Raw genomic sequence first — 18,522 nt, 5'->3', positions numbered from 1 at the left:
CATTTGACCGGACCTGCCTAAGGGTACGTATTTTGGTCCGCTAAATCCGAATTCGAGGTCAGTTTGACCCCTACAACCTCGAAATTTCGAGAAAACTTCGAAAAACCGTAAAAATGATGAAAATCGGCAGTTTTAATGATAAAAAAAATTTTTTGGAACTAAACTAAGCGTGATTTTCATGTATTTCGATCCGCTGAATATGAATCGAAACTTTATTGAGACCACGAGCCGTTTTAAATGTAAAAAAATCACACAAACCCTCCAAAATTCCGAAAAAAGTAATTTTTTTTGTTTTTTTACTCTCGTTTTTGACTTTTGAAGACTTAATTGCTTGTGCCTGTAACCAGGGCACCTCCACGTGGTGACGGTGGGCAACAGAACCATCTGGCAGAGTCCCTGGGTTAACGGCGTGTGTGCCGTCATGGCAGGTACAAGTGATAAGTACTTTACGATGCAGGGAGTCGGAGCCCCAGTATCGGCGTCTGGTCAGGGTGAGAAAGCAGGCTCGCAGGTGTCGTCATCAAGCGACTGCAGCTCTTCAGAAGTGGGAAACTTGGCTACTGAAGAGTATACTATTACAAGAAGTAATTCTCATCTGTGTAATAAAAGTCCTGATTCATTTTGTTACATTTGTAGAGAATTCAATTTAGAAAGGAATCGAAGATCGTTATCTGATAAGATCAAACAAATTTATGAAGAATGTTTTGGTCTCCAAATTACTAATTTGGATTCAGTATGGGTTCCACATACGATTTGTAGTCGATGTAACATGTGTAAATTTTTTTATCATTAAAACTGCCAATTTTCATCATTTTTACGGTTTTTTGAAGTTTTCTCGAAATTTCGAGGGTGTAGGGGTCAAACTGACCTCGAATTCGGATTCAGCGGACCAAAATACGTACCCTTAGGTAGGTCCGGTCAAATGCACATTCTACTTAATTTTTTTTGTGTGCCGGTGTAATTAAATAACGTTCACTGATAAAAAAATAATCTTGAACCAAGAATACCATTTTGGAGAAAATGATTTTCTTGAGCCAAGAAAAAAAATTCTTGGTTGAAGAATAGTTTCCTGGCTCAAGAATTCATCTTTTTGACTCAAGAAAATGATTTTCTTCAAAATAGTATTCTTGGTTCACGATTTTTCTCTTGAATCAAGTTAACTTTTTTATCAATTTAACAACATAACTAGTATACGTTGCGCGCGCAAACGCGCGTGTGAACGTTGGTATGGAATTATCTATATTTTCATGCTTATGATATATTCAACCAATCACGTTACAAATAGTTTGCTTACATGATATATTTTCATATTTTTTAGGGGTGTGCGAATATTCGAGTTTACGAATTATTCGCCTCGAATTTGAATCGAATATTCGATTCGAATAATTCGAATAGTCCGAATAATTCGAATTGTTCGAAGAGTTCAAATAATTCAAACAGCCGTTTTCTGTTGATAAACTGGATAATTTTTGTGTAAAAATTAATTTGTTTCATTTTATTTGACTAAATGAAGTCTTCATAATTATTCGATAGTAACCCGAGTCGAAAAAATGAACTTACATGAGCTTAAATCAATTGTTTTAGTATAGCAGTTAAGTTCATTCAAGTTAATTTTTTCAACTTGGGAAAGTCTGCTTATTATTTATAATAAATATCTCTTTGTGTATTTGGACTCCCCGCCTCGGGACACCTCGCCATTTTGACATTTTTCCGGGAAAATTCGATTTTTTAAAAAATGAGATCTACGGACCCGATCGATCAGACATTGAAGTAGTGTAAATATAGACTACATTTGGAAATTCTATAGCTTTATTTCTAGCTAAAATTATTTAAATTCATTTATTTTTCTCTTAACTTGAATAAATTTAGCCTATAGATATATTACACTATAGTAATATTTATATAGCCCACACGAATTTTTTATATATTTTATTATTCCACAAATATGAGAAGTATCATATAGGTATATAAAATATATGAAAAAAATCATGTGCATACTTTAATGAAAGGTCTCGATGAGCGTAATATTAGGATTAGCTTATTGCTTGAAAAATGTCAATAACGAAGAAATGACGTTTTATTTTGTCTACTAATGATATTTTTAACGATTTAAGCTCATGCTGGAGTTACACTTATCGAGACCTTGCATTTGAATACCCACACGAATTTTTCCATATATTTTATACAAATAATAAATCTCATATTTGTAAAATATATAAAAAAAAAAATTCGTGTGCGTACTCAAATAAAAAGTCTCGATAAGCGTAACATCAGGATGAGCTGATGTCTTAAAAAATGTCAAGAATTGAAGAATGACTTAGTATTTTGTCTACTGATGATATGTTTCACGATACAAGCTCATCCTAGAGTTACACTTATCGAGATCTATCATTTGAATACCTACACGAATTTTTTATATATTTCACAAATATGAGAAATATCATATATATAAAAAATATGAAAAAATTCGTGTGCGTAGTCAAATGAAAGGTCTTGACTGGCTTAACTTTCGGATGAGCTTACACAGTAAAAAATTTTTCGTCATTGTGTAAAGTGTAAAAATGTTTGTGTAAAATTTAACATTTTAGTGTGTAGAATTTAACATTTTAGTATGTTGATTCAACACAATAGAGTGTTGATTTAACATAAATTGTGTAAAAAAAGTCATCAACACAAATTTTTGTGTTAAATTTGACGAAAAATTTTTTACTGTGTACACTTAAAAAAATGTCAATAATTGAGAAGTGACGTATTTTGTCCACTGACGATATTTTTAATTATGTAAGGTCATCTTGATGTTACACTTATCGAGACTCTTCATTCGAATACCTACACTAATCTTTTATATATTTTATATATTTCACAAATATGATAAATATCATATCTATAAAATCTTTTATTAAAAAGCTTATGCGACGTTTTCATTGTTGTCTTTTTTCATTACTACCTTTACACTCTTTCAATGTTTGAACCATCGTGTCGTAGATCTCATTTAAAAGAAAATCGAATTTTCCCGGAGAAATGTCAAAATGGCGAGGTGCCCCAAGTAGGGGGTCCGAATACACCAAAAAGTATTTGTTACAAAAATAATAAGCAGATTTTACTATCAAATAATTATGAAGACTCCATTTAGTCAAATAAAATAAAACGAATTAATTTTTACACAAAAATTAGTTAGTTTATCGACAGAAAACGACTGGTTGAATTATTTGAAACATTCGAATTATTCGAATTATTTGAACTATTCGAATTATTCGAACTATTCAAATATTCGATTCGAATTTCGAATAGTACTATTCGATTCGATTCGAACACTATTCGCACACCCCTAATATTTTTCATCTAAATTATAAGAGTGGATATTTCGTACAACATCGTAATGAAAAAACGAATAACCATATTATAAGGTAAAAATGAGTTAACTCAAATAGTTATCTGTAGAAGATACTATTTTTTTAACAGTAGTAATAAAAAATTTAGTAAGTCCAAATATATACACGATAAAAAAATTAATTTAATTTGAGAGAAAAATCCTTGAGCCAAAAAAACAATTTAAAAAGCTTTAGCGTCTCGATTCAAGTAGAAAATTTTAAAACCTTAAACTGAGAAAATTATTTAGCTTAAGTAAATTTTACTTGATGTACGGATTTTTTTTTCTTCTTTTAAGACAGTAAAACTCTTCAAACTAATTTTCTCGGTACAGGAATTTTTCTCTTGAAACAAATTAATTTTTCTCAATGAATGCCTTAAGTGTAGTTAATTTAATGTGATAAAGCATTGGGATCTTGATTTTTGGACATGATGATAAGGTACGTAATATTATGCCACAGTTAGTTCAGGTTGATTATGAAAACAAAGAAAGTACTGCAATACTGACAGGGAGCAATTTTGCAGTAAAACAAGAAATTTCGGCTTTTAACATTGATCAAGTGGAATTTTTGAAGATTATTGAAATAAAAAAATCATTGCAGATAATATGATCATATGATCTAGCTGCGTACGCTAAGGCCTTATAGCGGGTGAAAAGTATTCACGTCTTTGTCATTAAGCTATAAGATTACAGTAACCTTAAAAGTGTTAGACTGAGTTCTCATCAGGATCTTCCAAGGAAAAGTTCGCTTTTAAATTTATTCATGAGCCACACGGTTGGTTAACTGCAAAAATAAAGTGTGTCAAAGTTTATTAACTTTCACTTTACGTGAATTTATTGTAGACACTATCAACGGGGTGAATAGAAACAACTTCAAAGTTTAAAGTCTCATATTTTATGCAGATTTTCTGTAATTAATAATATTTATGGTCGACAAGTTTAGTCGTAATCCTAATAACAGGATTATAATTTATAATACAAAACAAATATACTTCGAAATAATATTCCTTATAATTTGAAGGACTTTTTGCATTAACTTGCCGCTCAGAAAAAATAATATTTTAAGTGATTTATAAGCTGAAGTACTTCTACTTGATAAAATTGAAAAGTACTTGCACTTAATAAAATTTTCGTAATCATATCATATTTTTCATTCAATAAACAAATGCAGTAAAAATATTGTTTTATAATAATATAGAGGTTATGAAACCTCATTGCTCTACTGAGTAGGATGCAAAGTGGTAAAGTGGTATGACCTACTTTTCTATAAATTTTTAATGTAATACTGTTTGTGACAATTTTCTCTAAAACATCATTCTTCTTAATCTAATAAGTTTTTCAAGAGACAATATTTTTGGACTTAATATATAATTTTAAAAAAATATTTAGATAAGGTTTTAAACAATGTTTCATAGCTGACCTATTAATAACAAATTGAATTAATTCTTTTAACATTAGTGTAAAAAGCTGATCAGGTTAGTATAGTTTTTTTCAAGCTGATAGCATGGTAAATTATAATTTATACATGGATATAATTTTACAACAGCGTCAAGGATGCTTGTATTGTAATTTTTAATATCGATATGAACATAACTATTACAATAGAGCGGCTGTCCCAGTTCAAAACATAAAATTAAAAAAAAAATTTTTTTCGGCATTGTCACATTTTTTAGTACTTCACAAATATGCTTCTCCATATACCTTCTACATAAGTAATTATATAAATTAAAAACAAAAAAAAACATCAAGACAGACAAAAAAAATTGTGTGTGTACTTATGTACGCACGTAAGAAGTTAACTTCTTTGGTGTAACAAGATAAAAATCTTTCTAAATATTTTATCTATCGTGTTATCCTACGTTTGTAGAAAAAACGACACTAATATTAGAAAAAAAGGTATTTAATACATTGAAAGTTTTATTATAACGCATTATTTAGTTAAATAAAGTTTATTTAAATATCATAAAAAAATTATTTCTACATAATTAAAAAAATCTGGAAATCGGTTGACCGTGGAGACCAACCCTAGAACTTCCTGCTAAGTATGCATTTCAAGCATCTTGAATTATGTTTTTTGATTAATATTTGAGCTTTTCAAGCTCAAAACACAGTTTTTTACATTTTATTAATCAACGATAACTTTTGAATGTGTCGTTCGATTTTCTTTTTTAAAAAAGCATTCGACGCGGTTTTTTAAGAACAAAAAATGTATACATAGTTTTGTTATGATTTTTTCACACGCTTTGGAGTTATTTTTAAAAAACGTAAAAATTCAAATTTTTTTTTAATTTCTTCGGAATGGCTTGCTGAATTAACTCTTAAATCTAATCATATATACGTTTTGATAGACCCTTTCTAATGAAGTGTCGTAGAACTCAATCGGTTGATTCGTTTTTGAGAAATCGTACGACAAAAATTTAATGACACACACATACGGCCGAACACCTCGGCGGGAATAATCAGAATGGCTTCCTGGGACTTCAAAACATGGACATCCGATGAAAACTTGACTTTTAAAAATCGGACCGAAATCAATAACTTCCCATTATTGAAAATTTTCAATTTTCTTAGCAGAAAGTTAAAAATATATATTTATATGAAATATCGTGAATACAGTTGCCAGTTCTCACTCAAACATACGTAGATGTACTTATTTTTATTTTGTTGGTAACTTTTTTTAAAAAACTAAAATGTTGAGTAGATAACTTCAGGGTGTCGGTTTTTCGTGACGGTGTACGCGCGCATCGCAAAAATTTACCCTCTTATTATTTTTGCCTAACGCGCCAAAAGAAGTATAACTTCAAAAATTATAAAAACGGTAGACCCTGAAGGCCATCCGTGCAACTTCCCGCTAATTTCATACCTACACTGAAAAAAAGATTTTTTTCCACCTAGAATACTAAATTTTTTATTCGAGTTTTCTTGATATAAAAAAACTGGTATTCTTAACCTTAAAATACCACGCTTTATTATAAGGCTAGTTTTTTGACAGTGAGAAAATGGTATTTTTACAGTTAAAAAACTTTCGTATTTTAACCATAAGAATACCAGTTTTTTAACCATAAGGAAACATTTCCTTGGTAGAAATAAACTTTTTTTTCAGTGTAGGTGCTTAAAATTGCTCTAATAATGTTTTTGAGCTCTCCGAGCTCAAAAATATAATTTATATGTTATTTTGAGCTCTCTGAGCTTAAAGGGATAGCTTTTCTATGCTTTTGAGCTCTTCGAGCTCAAAAGTGTGATAGAAGTTTGATAAAACACAATTTTTCAAATTTTCAAACTGCAGTAACTTTTGAATAAATGAATTGAATTTTACGCGGTTGGCAGCATTCGACGCAATTTTTTAAGCCCCATGGAGAATCTGTAAGTTTAGTTTGATCGAACCAGGATTTTTGGAGTAATTCTGAAAAAACACTTTTTTCGGTTTTCTTTCGTCAACGATAACTCACGAACGAATAAACCGATTTTGACCGGACTGACGGTGATCGACGTGGTTTTTTTATGTTAAGAACTGATTAGTTTTTGGAATCGATCGGCAGAGCTGTTTGAAAGTTATTCCAAAAAATGTCGGAGTTATGTTGAAAAAATCCTTGTTTCCAAATATTTTGTCGATGATATCTCTCGAACCAATCGACCAATTTTTACGTTCTTGGCGGCGATCGACGCAGTTTTTTAAGCTTTAAAAATAATTCTATCTCACCAAAAACACACACACACACACACACACACACACACACACACACACACACACACACACACACACACACACATACATACATACAGACATAGTGACAACCTCGCGGGGTAGTCAGGGAAGCTTCCTGTGACCTTCAAACGTCGAGATCTTATGAAAACTCGATTTTTGCAAAACGGGGTGTGTTCAATTCTTAGCTAATTTCACAATTAATCAATTATTTCATTTTTATAATATTTACTAATTTTTGAAATTATTCAGTATGTGAAAAATAAACGTAAAATCTTTAAATATTTTACTCTCGGCTGTAAGTTTTTGGATACATGCATGCGGGTCGCTAGACTCAAGTACCTACTTTTATGACTCTGTCCGTTGAGGTCATATAAATGCAGTCTCTTGTTCTCTTCGTAACCCGAGCGCTCATCTGGTTCGATTTAAAATATTTTCCGTTTTAACTTTCCCTTTTTTTTATATGTGTAATATTTTTGTCAACGTATTTTTCTTAACAATATTTCTCGGAAATGTACTCCCAATAATAAAATGAAGAGAGTCTCCGTACTCTGTTGTGCTTAAAATACTACCAAAAGAGTCAGTCCAAAAGGATCTCTCCGAGCGACAACTACGTCAATTTCAGTCAAGTTCCAAGTTTAAATCGATTCCTCTTTCTTAGCATTTCGTTTTTCAACTAAGTACCAATTTTTACGATCTACATTAACATCATTTAATCGCTGAGTTTCACTTAAAGTGAATTGTGAGGTGAAATATCAGTGTCTTTTCATCAATCTGTGATTGAAATTCACCACGACGTTGATTCACCACCATCATCAGAACTCTACAATCACGAGCTTAAACCGCTACACTAATACATTCATCAGACATTTAAGAGCTCAAGCAGCACATGGTATTGTATTTTAGTAAACCTAAAATACCAAAAAGGTACGAATCAAATTTATACTTGCATACATATTTCAATACAACATTTCCCTCAGCGTCGGGAGGATGTCGGTTCGGCCGTCAGCCCTAAACCGCCCACCGGTGCTGAGCTGAGTTACTAATTCCAATTCATATTCAATTACAATACGCTCATTATGATACTGCGCATATTTCACATTTCTTGCATAATACAATACGAATACTGAGTTTGAGTCGAGTTGAGACTTCACGAGCAAGTTCTCAAACTATTCATGTGCAGTGTTATTTTGAGCCCTTTCTGAGTTCTGACACAATACGCTCATTATGATGCTGCGCATATTTTACATTCCTTGCATAATACAATACGAATACTGAGTTTGAGTCGAGTTGAGACTTCACGAGCAAGTTCTCAAACTATTCATGTGCAGTGTTATTTTGAGCCCTTCTTGAGTTGCATTCCATTACATACATAAAATTCACACAATTATTGAGATTAAAATATTACATAATCTACACAAAGCAATCATTCAAACCGAATTCTTTTCACTCCTTTACTCCACATAAATTTCATCCAATCAATGCACACCTTTGAAATCAGAATCTCAAATTCAAATCATCACTCGATCATACAGTCCACTATCTCTCCACAATCTATCCACTGTCAATCTCTCGCTATCTTCATTCAAACTCACAACAAGCTACATTGTTCACTTTGATTTACAGATCATATTTGAGACGAGCGAACGAGCGAACGAGCGAACGAGCGAACGAGCGAACGAGCGAACGAGCGAACGAGCGAACGAGCGAACGAGCGAACTAGCGAACGAGTAAACAATTACTCGAAACCGAGTCCACGAGTTCCTCCCGAACTCCTTTTCACCTCCCGAAGCCAGCTTCGCACGGTTGGAAGTCAACCTCCCTCCAGCGGTCATCCTCAGACGACCATCAAAAACAACTCCACGCCAGTTTAACTTCCTTATAATCTTGCTGGGACCAGATTCATTAATATCAAATACATAATATTGTTGTTATTAAAATTGTATTAAAAACCATACACTTCGAAATACAAAATCAAACGGGGTGAAAACAATAACTTCCCGATTTTTGAAAATCTTCGATTTTCTTAGCGGGAAGTTAAAAATAGGACGTTTTATTTTCAATAACACGATAATTCAATAGAAGAATTTATTAATTTTCAATTTAAAAAAATGTAATAATAAATATACTAACTTATAAAACGTAAGATTTCTTATAAGTTAATTGTGTTAACAGGCGAGACCATCTTTTTCTCGCTTTGCTCTCACAGAGTTCAGCGGAACTATCTCTGTCGCACTGCCAACAGCAGAGCAATTGCAGTTTCGATTGGTTTCACGAAACGAATGAAATTTTTGAAAAAAACGCTTTGTGGTGAAATAGTTTATTAAATTATCTATTATCTCTAAAAACGTTTTTTCAAAATTTCCATTCGTTTCGCTAAGCCGATTGAAACTGCAATCACTGGTCTCGGCTGTTAAGTGAGAATATATTCTACAATTTAAATTTCAGTGTTCACTTGAAAAAATTTTTATATTTATAATTATTATATAATGGGTTTTAATATATTATCGCTATAAGTTTAAATTCCTAATGTGGTAAATAAAATTAGTTAAAGAGAAAATCTTTTGATCGCTATGTTGTAAAAATTACCATCATCTGCATACCTAAAATTACAAGCATTGTTAATGCTAACTAACTTAATCAACGTCTTACACCTCCACCTATATGTATAAGAAGCATATTTAAAAATGGTGAAGTCAATCGACTTGAACTTTTGAAGGTTAACATTGTATTTATTGATTTTTTGATAATTAAAATCTTATTCAATTCTTTATCAATCGAAAAATATTTTTGATTAATCCGTAAATAAAACAAGATAGCAATATTAACAGTCACTTCATACATTTATATAAATCAAGATATCAATTACCAAGTGGTGTTTACATGTAGATAAAATCTTGACAAAAATAAAGTTAGTATTATTGGAATTCTCAATCATTCATGATTCATTCATTCGAATTACCTACACTGATAAAAAAATTAACTTGACTCAAGAGCCGATTTCTTGAACCAAGAGTACCATTTTAAAGAACATGATTTTCTTGAGTCAAGAGAATAAATTTTTGAGTTAAGAAATTATTCTTGATCTAAGAAAATTTTCTTGTTTCAAGAATTTATTCTCTTGACTCAAGAAAATCATTTTCGTCAAAATGGTATTCTTGGTTCAAGATTTTGGCTCTTGACTCGAGTTAATTTTTTTATCAGTATATATTTATTTTATAATAGATAAGAACATGCAAAATCCCTTAAGTTTTTTTGTAACACAACGGAGTCAAAAGGTAATTTTAAAAAAGCACCAAAGTGAGTTTGTACGTTTTCAATTTGATGCATTTGATAATTCAAAAATTAAATTTCAGACCAAATTTGAATAAGCAACTTATTGTCAACCAACATTATGCCAATGTACCGATGAGACACACTCGGGTATCTTTGATGTGACATTTCCAAAGGGATTGAAACACTCGGAGGGTCATCACTAGACATTATACTGGGAGTATCACTTGGGCGTTTGGTTTCACTTGTACACCCGTGCACCCTCGGGTCGAATTTTCTCGTGACATACCTTGTCTTCGCTTTCATTCGAGTTCGCTCTTGTCCGTATTATATTATTATTCCTACACTGCTGTACTGAAACCAAATAGTTCATATCGATGTCAAGAAACATAAAACTACATATCGAACCAATACGTTTTATTTTGATGAAAATTATCAGGGTCTGTGAAACGTCGACATCTTCCTTTATTTGGTTCACTATAAAATCCAAATAAAAATTTTCTAATTTTTATTTGATAGTTAATTATAAATTTAAAACCACAAGTTTAGAGAACAAAAATATTTTGAACATGACGAACAAAAAATAGAAAAACAAAGTAATACCTGGATGTTATTTTTGTTTACCAGTATTGAAAGAATAAATCAATGCTTAGTCCATAGAATCATGGAATAAAAATTCGTCCAATATTATACGGATGACGCATATCAATGAATATAAAAAGTTTTTGTAGCCAGACTACTCTGATGCCTCAACACACAGAAATACTATATGATGTATTTACCATCAGCTGTGTAAACAATCCACGTCACGATCAACAGTTTTATCAGATAAAGTCGTGTTATCAGTCTTTACAGATATGATTTTGGCGAGTACTTCGACTTTGACGTACGGCAAGTGAACAGCGACGTGGAGTTTTCTCACGCGACAGGAATATTCAAAGTGTTTTATTAGCAATATTATTCTTCTTTGAACGAACGAATAGTGGTAAGAGTTGAAATATTTTCTTTAAACAAAATATAGAACTCATTTCTACAGTTGAAAACTAGAAATTACACAATTAAAGGATTATTAATATCTCGGTGAAACAAAAAGTTAAGATTTCTATAAAAATTAAATCAAAGATTTATAAGTTAGAAGTTTATTTTAAAGTTTATTATTTTGAGCATTTTGGTGAAAAATAAAATTGTGAGAAAGAAAAAAAAATTTTCTTTAATATTAATTTACATCTGCAATGCCTGATGTCAATAAATCATTGATAAGAATCGTGTGAACGCGATAATCACCTGAATAATCCAATTCGCAAAATAAAAAATAGGATAAAAGTTAATACAATCCGATTAATTGGTTTCATTATAATTGATAAATATTATTTTCAAGCAACCATTAACTTTCAATAAACTTTTTTCTACCTCTCCCAAAAATTTGTCAGTTTTGAACTTCATGATTGCATTTTAAGAAAATCTTAATATGTACAATTTATAATATTCTATGCTATATTTAACTTAGTAATCTTTAAAATTATTCTCTCAATTTTTGCACTTGTAGAATATAAATAATATTATAATAGTAAAAGTATACGGAATTAAAGAAATTACTCTGAAATTACAATGAATCATAATCGGATTCAGTACGATTGTGAATCATGATCTTGTATACAAGTGTATTTTGATTCATCATGAATTTTAAATTTTTAAACTAATATGACTTTATAATGAATTATGCGTAAAATTATTACAATTTTTAAACGCAGATTGCAAATTTTATGAAAGTTTATAAACAAAACTAATGAGACGACATATCTAATTAAATTTTCGGGTTAAAATAGATAATTTCATATCAAAACTTATTTAAAACATGAATATGTAAATAAAATTTTGAATAATTACAGAAAAATACTTTTCGTAAATTCAGATTGACTATTGAAAGATTATAAATAATCTAACTAAATTTTAGTAGTATAATTCGGAATTCGCATTTGATGTATAAAAAAATTCGACTTATTGTTTTCTTCCTAATTTTCCCAGAAAATTAGAATGATTTAATTCATACTGGGTCAAAAATTTTTTTTCTATGGAGCTTTTGACGAAAATTTACATAAAAAATGAAAATCTTCGATGTTAAAAAATTCATTATATTTAAAAATTAAAAAATTTTTCTAGATCATGGAGAACCTGTACCCGAATCTTCACGAAAAATTCAAGAACGAAGGTGTGTGCCCTATTTGCATGATGGAGATAAATAGTTCATCCAAATACTCGTGCACAAACGGACACATTGTTTGTCACCGGTGTAAGCCTTATTACTACTGTTGCCCAACATGTCGATCAGAACTGAATATTGACGCGTCATCTCAAGAATTCACCCATGAATTTTACATGCCACCAGCTATGCACTACATGCCACATCCTTATCCAGCATATTCTTCCAAGTATGTAAGCTTCTACGAAATAATATAACAAAACTTATAACCTTTGACTAGTGATCAAAATAACCTATTCTGCTAATAAATAATTTACAGCCCGAGGCCATCTGCACCATTTATTGATAACGAACGTCATCATTGGAGCCCTCCACCTCCAACGGAAGACCAAGAACTTCTTCCTTGTCAATATTCATATCTGGGCTGCTACGCCAATATTCCCGAGCACCTCAGAGATTTACATGAATCAAGATGCCAATTTCGTCCGTATCTAGAAGAAGAACATCTTCCGACTGACCTAAATACAGACGAGGGTGAGTTGGAAAGCTGTAGATACAGCGTTGTCGGCTGCAACGTAAGATTGCCAGAATGGCGAAAGCAAGTGCATGAAAACTTGTGTATATACAAAGATCGACTGGATGCGCTGGATGACATCCAACGCGACTTAGATTCCTTTCATTTTGAAGATGGTGATCCTGAAGAAATGGTTGAGTGCAAGTTCAATCGGTACGGTTGCATGGTGAAGATGCCGAGACGCAGGAAGAATATGCATCAAATGAAATGCAACTATCAGAAGTATCATAACGAAAATGACGATGAAGATTTTTCTGAGTGCAGTATAAGCTGCGCTGAACCTGAAGTTGATCCTGATTCACATGTTCCCTGTCGGTGGGCTGTTTATGGGTGTCAAGTTGAACCACGGTACTGCAGGAAACTGACTCATGAAGAAAAATGCAACTATCGTAGAGAGAAATGCAGATTTGCTGAGCACGGTTGTGTAGAAATGGTGGAACCGTGTAAGCGACCTCTTCATGAATCAAGTTGTAGTTACGCATAAAAATAGACAAGATACTGTTTGATATTGATTAATGAATTATAGTTTTTAATAGTTAAAAATGTGGTTTAACAGAAAACTAAAGTTAAAAACAGAAAATAATATTAAATAAGAATAAAGTAATTAACTAAACAGTTCATTTTACTGTATTTAATTACTATATTCTTATTTTGATTGGAATTCATTCGAAATTTATTTCTATACTTAATTTTTAAAATTTTAAGTATATTTAAAACTAGAAGCGTTAGATTGTAATATTTTATGTAATTAAACAAAGAGCAATATTCACTCTCATTTTATGAGTGATGTAAGTTTAACCCGTAAAATAAGTTATTCTTCGTTATCCTGAAAATCCTAACCAGGATATTTAGATAAAGTTATCAAATTATTGTGTTGTCATCGGTCTTTGATAAACGCGCAAAGTTTAAAATCAATCAATCGTCTTAAAGTCGATAAAAGTTACGTTGAAAGATTCCGTTAGATATATAGAGAGGTAGATTGATAGATATAGGTCAAGCTGCACATATTAAACGTGAATTGTTGAGATCATCTTTTCTCTCAATTGATTTTGAATTTTTAATATTTTCATAAACAAAAGTTGTTAGTAAATGATTTTGATACGATGCGAACTTTGCAATCAATTCATTGATTTGTCAAAGATGTATTGTAAGTAATTTCAGTCAATGAAATTTCTATAAAATTTTTGTCGAACAATATTTCTTGGGTTAAATGGTAGAGCCTGGATTTAAAGAAAGAAAAATTTGAAATTTTTTGTTAAAGAGTATTTATTATCATCGAAAAGGACTTTTAGTATTTGAATTATTATAAAATATTGAGAATTATTAGCAATATTTTTTGCGATAGTAAAAATACGAATTAAAAAATCTGATAAGTTTGTAAATAGTTTAAAACTAAAAATTTTGGACTCTATCAACATTACTCAATATTAAAGTAATAACGATTATAAGTTACTGATTTTCTAGACTTAAAGTGAAAAACTCAAGCTTCAAGATGAAAAATACGAGGAATGATAAAAAAGCTCTGGGCAATTCCAGCGAGTAAACACGCAAGACATACAGTTGTAAAAGAGAGAAAAAGTGGATCGAGCAACAAAAAAAAACTAGTCTGGAAAAGTAACAAAAAATTGATTGCACTTGTACGTTATTTGGCATGCAATATATTTTCATTGAGGATTCTTGGGTAGTATAAGATATAAGAGACTGACATTAACTAAGTATGCAAAGAGTTTTATTTTATTTTTTGAAGAACCTAATTAGACACTACTTGGTCCTTGCAACTAACTATATACTTATGCAACATTTTAATAATGAGTGCAACAATTTTGAAACTTTCTTATCATTTATCATAGAAGAAAAAGTTTGTTCATTTATAATAGCTTAATTAAACTCAAAACTCAATTATTGCAGTATAATTAAAAGTTTACAAATAAAATATAAATATTTTAAACAAAAGTAGAGCAAGGTTGAGTAATTATAGTATCTTTAAGACTAAGGCAGTTTTTAATCTAATGAATACTTACAATTACGAACTGTACAACTTAAGTTTATTGATTTAGAAGTTATTAACATCAATATTCCGTCGAAGAAACTTTTCTTTTCAAAGCATGCATTGCAACTTGATTGAATACTTTTTTTTTTTTATAAAATTAAGGGTACAAATGTAGTGGATGAAATATAAATAAATAAATAAATCAAATAGATGTGAGAAAGAGAATTAGACATCCAACACCCGGAGTCTAATAGCGTCTTCAATTTCTTGCTACTTTTCGACTGATGGTTGAACGACGCTTGAAACGTTATCGTTATATTATAGCACACCCTATTTATGCCGTCTATGTGGATGAAACTTGGGATAGAAACGATTTAAGAGACAAGATTAGCTCCATTTTTTACTGCTCCGTTGTTTCAGTACAGCTTTTACCGAAATTACTAAATTCATCAATCATTTTTTTTCTTGCACTTTGATGTTCGTATAATCCGTTTTTGAGATTTATTAACTGATCTGATTGCCGTAATTAAGCCACTCTTTGAAAAAATTCTACTGAATTCAAATACAATCCGTTTGAACTTATTATGATTTACGCTGAAAAAAATTACTTGATCCGAGAGAAATATTGTTGATCGCAGAACAAAATTATTTCAAAGAGAACCAGTTATCATGATTCAGGAATGTTTTGTCTTGAAACTCGTCTTCTTAATTATTATAATTCTTTACAATCAAAGCCTTCATTGAAAAAAAAAAAAAAAACACTATTCACCGAAACTAACAATAATATTTTTTTTTTTTTTTTTTTTTTCAAGAATTTTGCATTCTTACAATTAGTTTAAAAAAAAGTTTCCTCATTTTTTTTTTTTTTTTTTTTTTTTTTTGGAACTTACGTGTCAGCCTTTCCTGCCTAGACACGTGGGACTTACATCCCTCCTTTTACTGAACTATTTACAATACATTTACCTCCTCAGCGGCTGTGGCCGACTTACAATCCGCACCCGCATTTGCCTGTGCCCCGCCCCTTAGCACAGTGACCAAGGAAACCACAGAAACCTGGCCAGGGTACAGTCGGCAAGGGAGCAAGCCTTGGAAATCGCAGAAAAACTGCGACTGCCAGAGCTCGAACCCACGCCGGAGCGACTGTTGTACGGGCAGTTTAAGACTTAAACCGCTCGGCCACGCAGTCGCCTTTTTTAAGTTTCCTCATTTAAAAAAACAAAATAAAAAATCTGGAAAATGGTTGACCTTGCAGGCCATCCCTAAAATTTCCTGCTCAGTTGGAGTTCTTTTTGCTCAAATCAGTCAAAAATATATATCTAAGCGTGATTTTCAGAAATCTGAATGAAATTAACAACTTTTCACGTTTTTTTAATTTTTAATTTTTTTTTTTTTTTTTTTTTTTTTTAGTTAAAAATATTTTTTTAGAAACTGTTGTTTTTAAATATATTTAAGATTTGTTTTTGACGATGCAGGAAATTAGGTAATTCTAAAAATCGATAAAATAATTCGTTACTTTGATTAAAAAGAAAACGTGAAATTCTTGAATAAAATCGATCTAGATAACTCGAAATAAGAGTAAAATTTTGAAGAGAATATTATACCGAAGACTTCTACTTTTATTTTTTTGCATATTCAACATCCTTTGAGAGAGAAAAATACAAATATTTTTCAACTAAATATTAGATGAATCAAAGACTAAAGAACTTTTATCCGTCTTTCTTTTGGACTGGACGTTTTGTCAGAAATATCAATACTATTTTTTACGGACGTAAATATACTAGAGTCTACTCTAAATAAAAGAAAGGAAAGTCTGTGTTTATTTTTTTGTTTCCTTTCACTTTCTACTTAGGATTATGAAAAAGAAAAAACGGATATAGTAAAAAATAATCAATGTTTCCATGAATTTGCGCAACTCAATTCTCAATCGCGGAACAGAAGTGCTTTAGGGATAACTTTAAATTTCTTAGCGATTTATTTTTAAGTGAAGTCGTTACTACTCAGTACTTTAGCAAAATGAGTTAAAGTGCATAGTGGAGAAAATTTATCAATGAACCGATTCAATTTAAAGTCAATTCACTAATGCAAGATTTTAAGAAGAAAATTCTATCGAAAAAGCCGTTTATCGCACTTTTCATCGACCTGAACTTTTTTGTAACAGTTGTGAAAAGCAAACATTGAAAATTTTTTTTCTTTATTTTTTGGCGGGCATTTTTTAATCTTTCAAATTTTTTTATTGTCAATTCCATAATTTATACACAAAAAATAAGTATTGTTCCTATCAGTATGCAAAATATTATCAAGCGAGTTTTCTTATAGTCAAAATAAGTCAAAAATTTTCAAAGCAATACCGAGTTTAGGTTGAGATTTATACTCTGTGTAGTAATACTATAGTAAATTACGAGTTTTCCCGCGTATGCTGTGTTGCTATTGATATCCAGTGTATTTATAATATATAGTCAGTAAATAAATTCAAACAATCATTATAAGTAATTATAATTCTTGATAAATCTTGAAAATAAGCTTTTATTATTACAGTTATAATTTCAGTTTTTATTAATTTTAATATTTATTAAAAAATTAAATTATGTCAGCAAAGCCAGGTTATAATAATTTCTGAGCAGTATGCATCTAGTGTTGAGCAAAATACCACGTATTGTTCATAGAGCAATACCAAGTTTTTTTAATTTCCCGCTAAGAAAATTGAAAATTTTCAAAAATCGGGAAGTTATTGGTTGCACCCCGTTATTCGAAAATTGAGTTTTCAACGGATGTTTTGAGGTCCTAGGAAGCCTCCCCGAATGTTTCCGCGATGATGTCTGTACGTCTATATGTGTGTGTGTGTGTGTGTGTTGTGTGTGTGTGTGTGTGTGTGTGTGTGTGTGTGTGTGTGTGTGTGTGTGTGTGTGTGTGTGTGTGTGTGTGTGTGTGTGTGTGTGCGTACGGCCGTATGTAAACCTCTTATAACTTTTGAACGGCTCGACCGATTTCATCGTGGTTGGCACCATTCGAAAGGGCTTGACCGAACTTAGATTTTGACCATAATTGGGACCGATTCGAACCAGTTGATTTTGAGAAATCTCAAAAAAACTGCAAAAAAAATTTTTTTCAAATGTGGTTTTTTTGAAATAACTTTCAAATAGCTTAACCGATCGATTCTAGAAACTAATCAACTCTTAACGTAAGTTATCATTAACGAAAAAAATCGAAAAAATCGTTTTTTGGGAATTACTTTGAAATTCCTTGTTCGATTAATCTAAACTCAAAAGTTTTTTATAAGGCTTTAAAAACTGCGTTGAATGCCACTAACCACGTAAAAATCGGTTCATTTATTCAAAAGTTATTGCGATTTAAAAATTCGAAAAATAGTGTTTTATTAAACGTCCATCAGACTTTTGAGCTCGAAGAGCTCAAA

The 18,522-nt window shown here is 31.0% G+C and overlaps 2 protein-coding genes and 1 long non-coding RNA gene across 3 annotated transcripts in view; 2 read left to right on the top strand and 1 right to left on the bottom strand.

Annotated features, from left to right (window-relative positions):
- The window catches only part of LOC123259718, a 258,178-nt gene that overhangs the window by 160,008 nt on the left and 79,648 nt on the right, over window positions 1-18,522 (bottom strand). The window lies entirely within an intron of this gene.
- Window positions 784-16,529, top strand: LOC123259725. The gene is made up of 3 exons (XR_006508308.1): window positions 784-970; window positions 10,375-10,377; window positions 16,518-16,529. It is a non-coding gene; the product is annotated as an uncharacterized LOC123259725 (long non-coding RNA).
- Window positions 11,206-13,864, top strand: LOC123259719. Its single transcript, XM_044720379.1, has 3 exons — window positions 11,206-11,331; window positions 12,507-12,775; window positions 12,866-13,864. Exons 2-3 carry the CDS (start codon window positions 12,510-12,512, stop codon window positions 13,602-13,604), a joined length of 1,005 nt encoding a protein of 334 aa, XP_044576314.1. The 5' UTR covers window positions 11,206-11,331; window positions 12,507-12,509; the 3' UTR covers window positions 13,605-13,864.

This window comes from Cotesia glomerata, linkage group LG2 (assembly GCF_020080835.1).
Source record: "Cotesia glomerata isolate CgM1 linkage group LG2, MPM_Cglom_v2.3, whole genome shotgun sequence".
Classification (NCBI taxonomy): Eukaryota; Metazoa; Arthropoda; class Insecta; order Hymenoptera; family Braconidae; genus Cotesia; species Cotesia glomerata.
This window is presented reverse-complemented; position numbering and strand designations above follow the sequence as displayed.

Coding starts and splice junctions, on each gene's coding strand:
- LOC123259719 (XM_044720379.1), top strand. CDS start 12,510: ATGGAGAACCTGTACCCGAATCTTCACGAAAAATTCAAGAACGAAGGT. Junction 12,776..12,865: donor TATCCAGCATATTCTTCCAA/GTATGTAAGCTT, acceptor AATAATTTACAG/CCCGAGGCCATCTGCACCAT.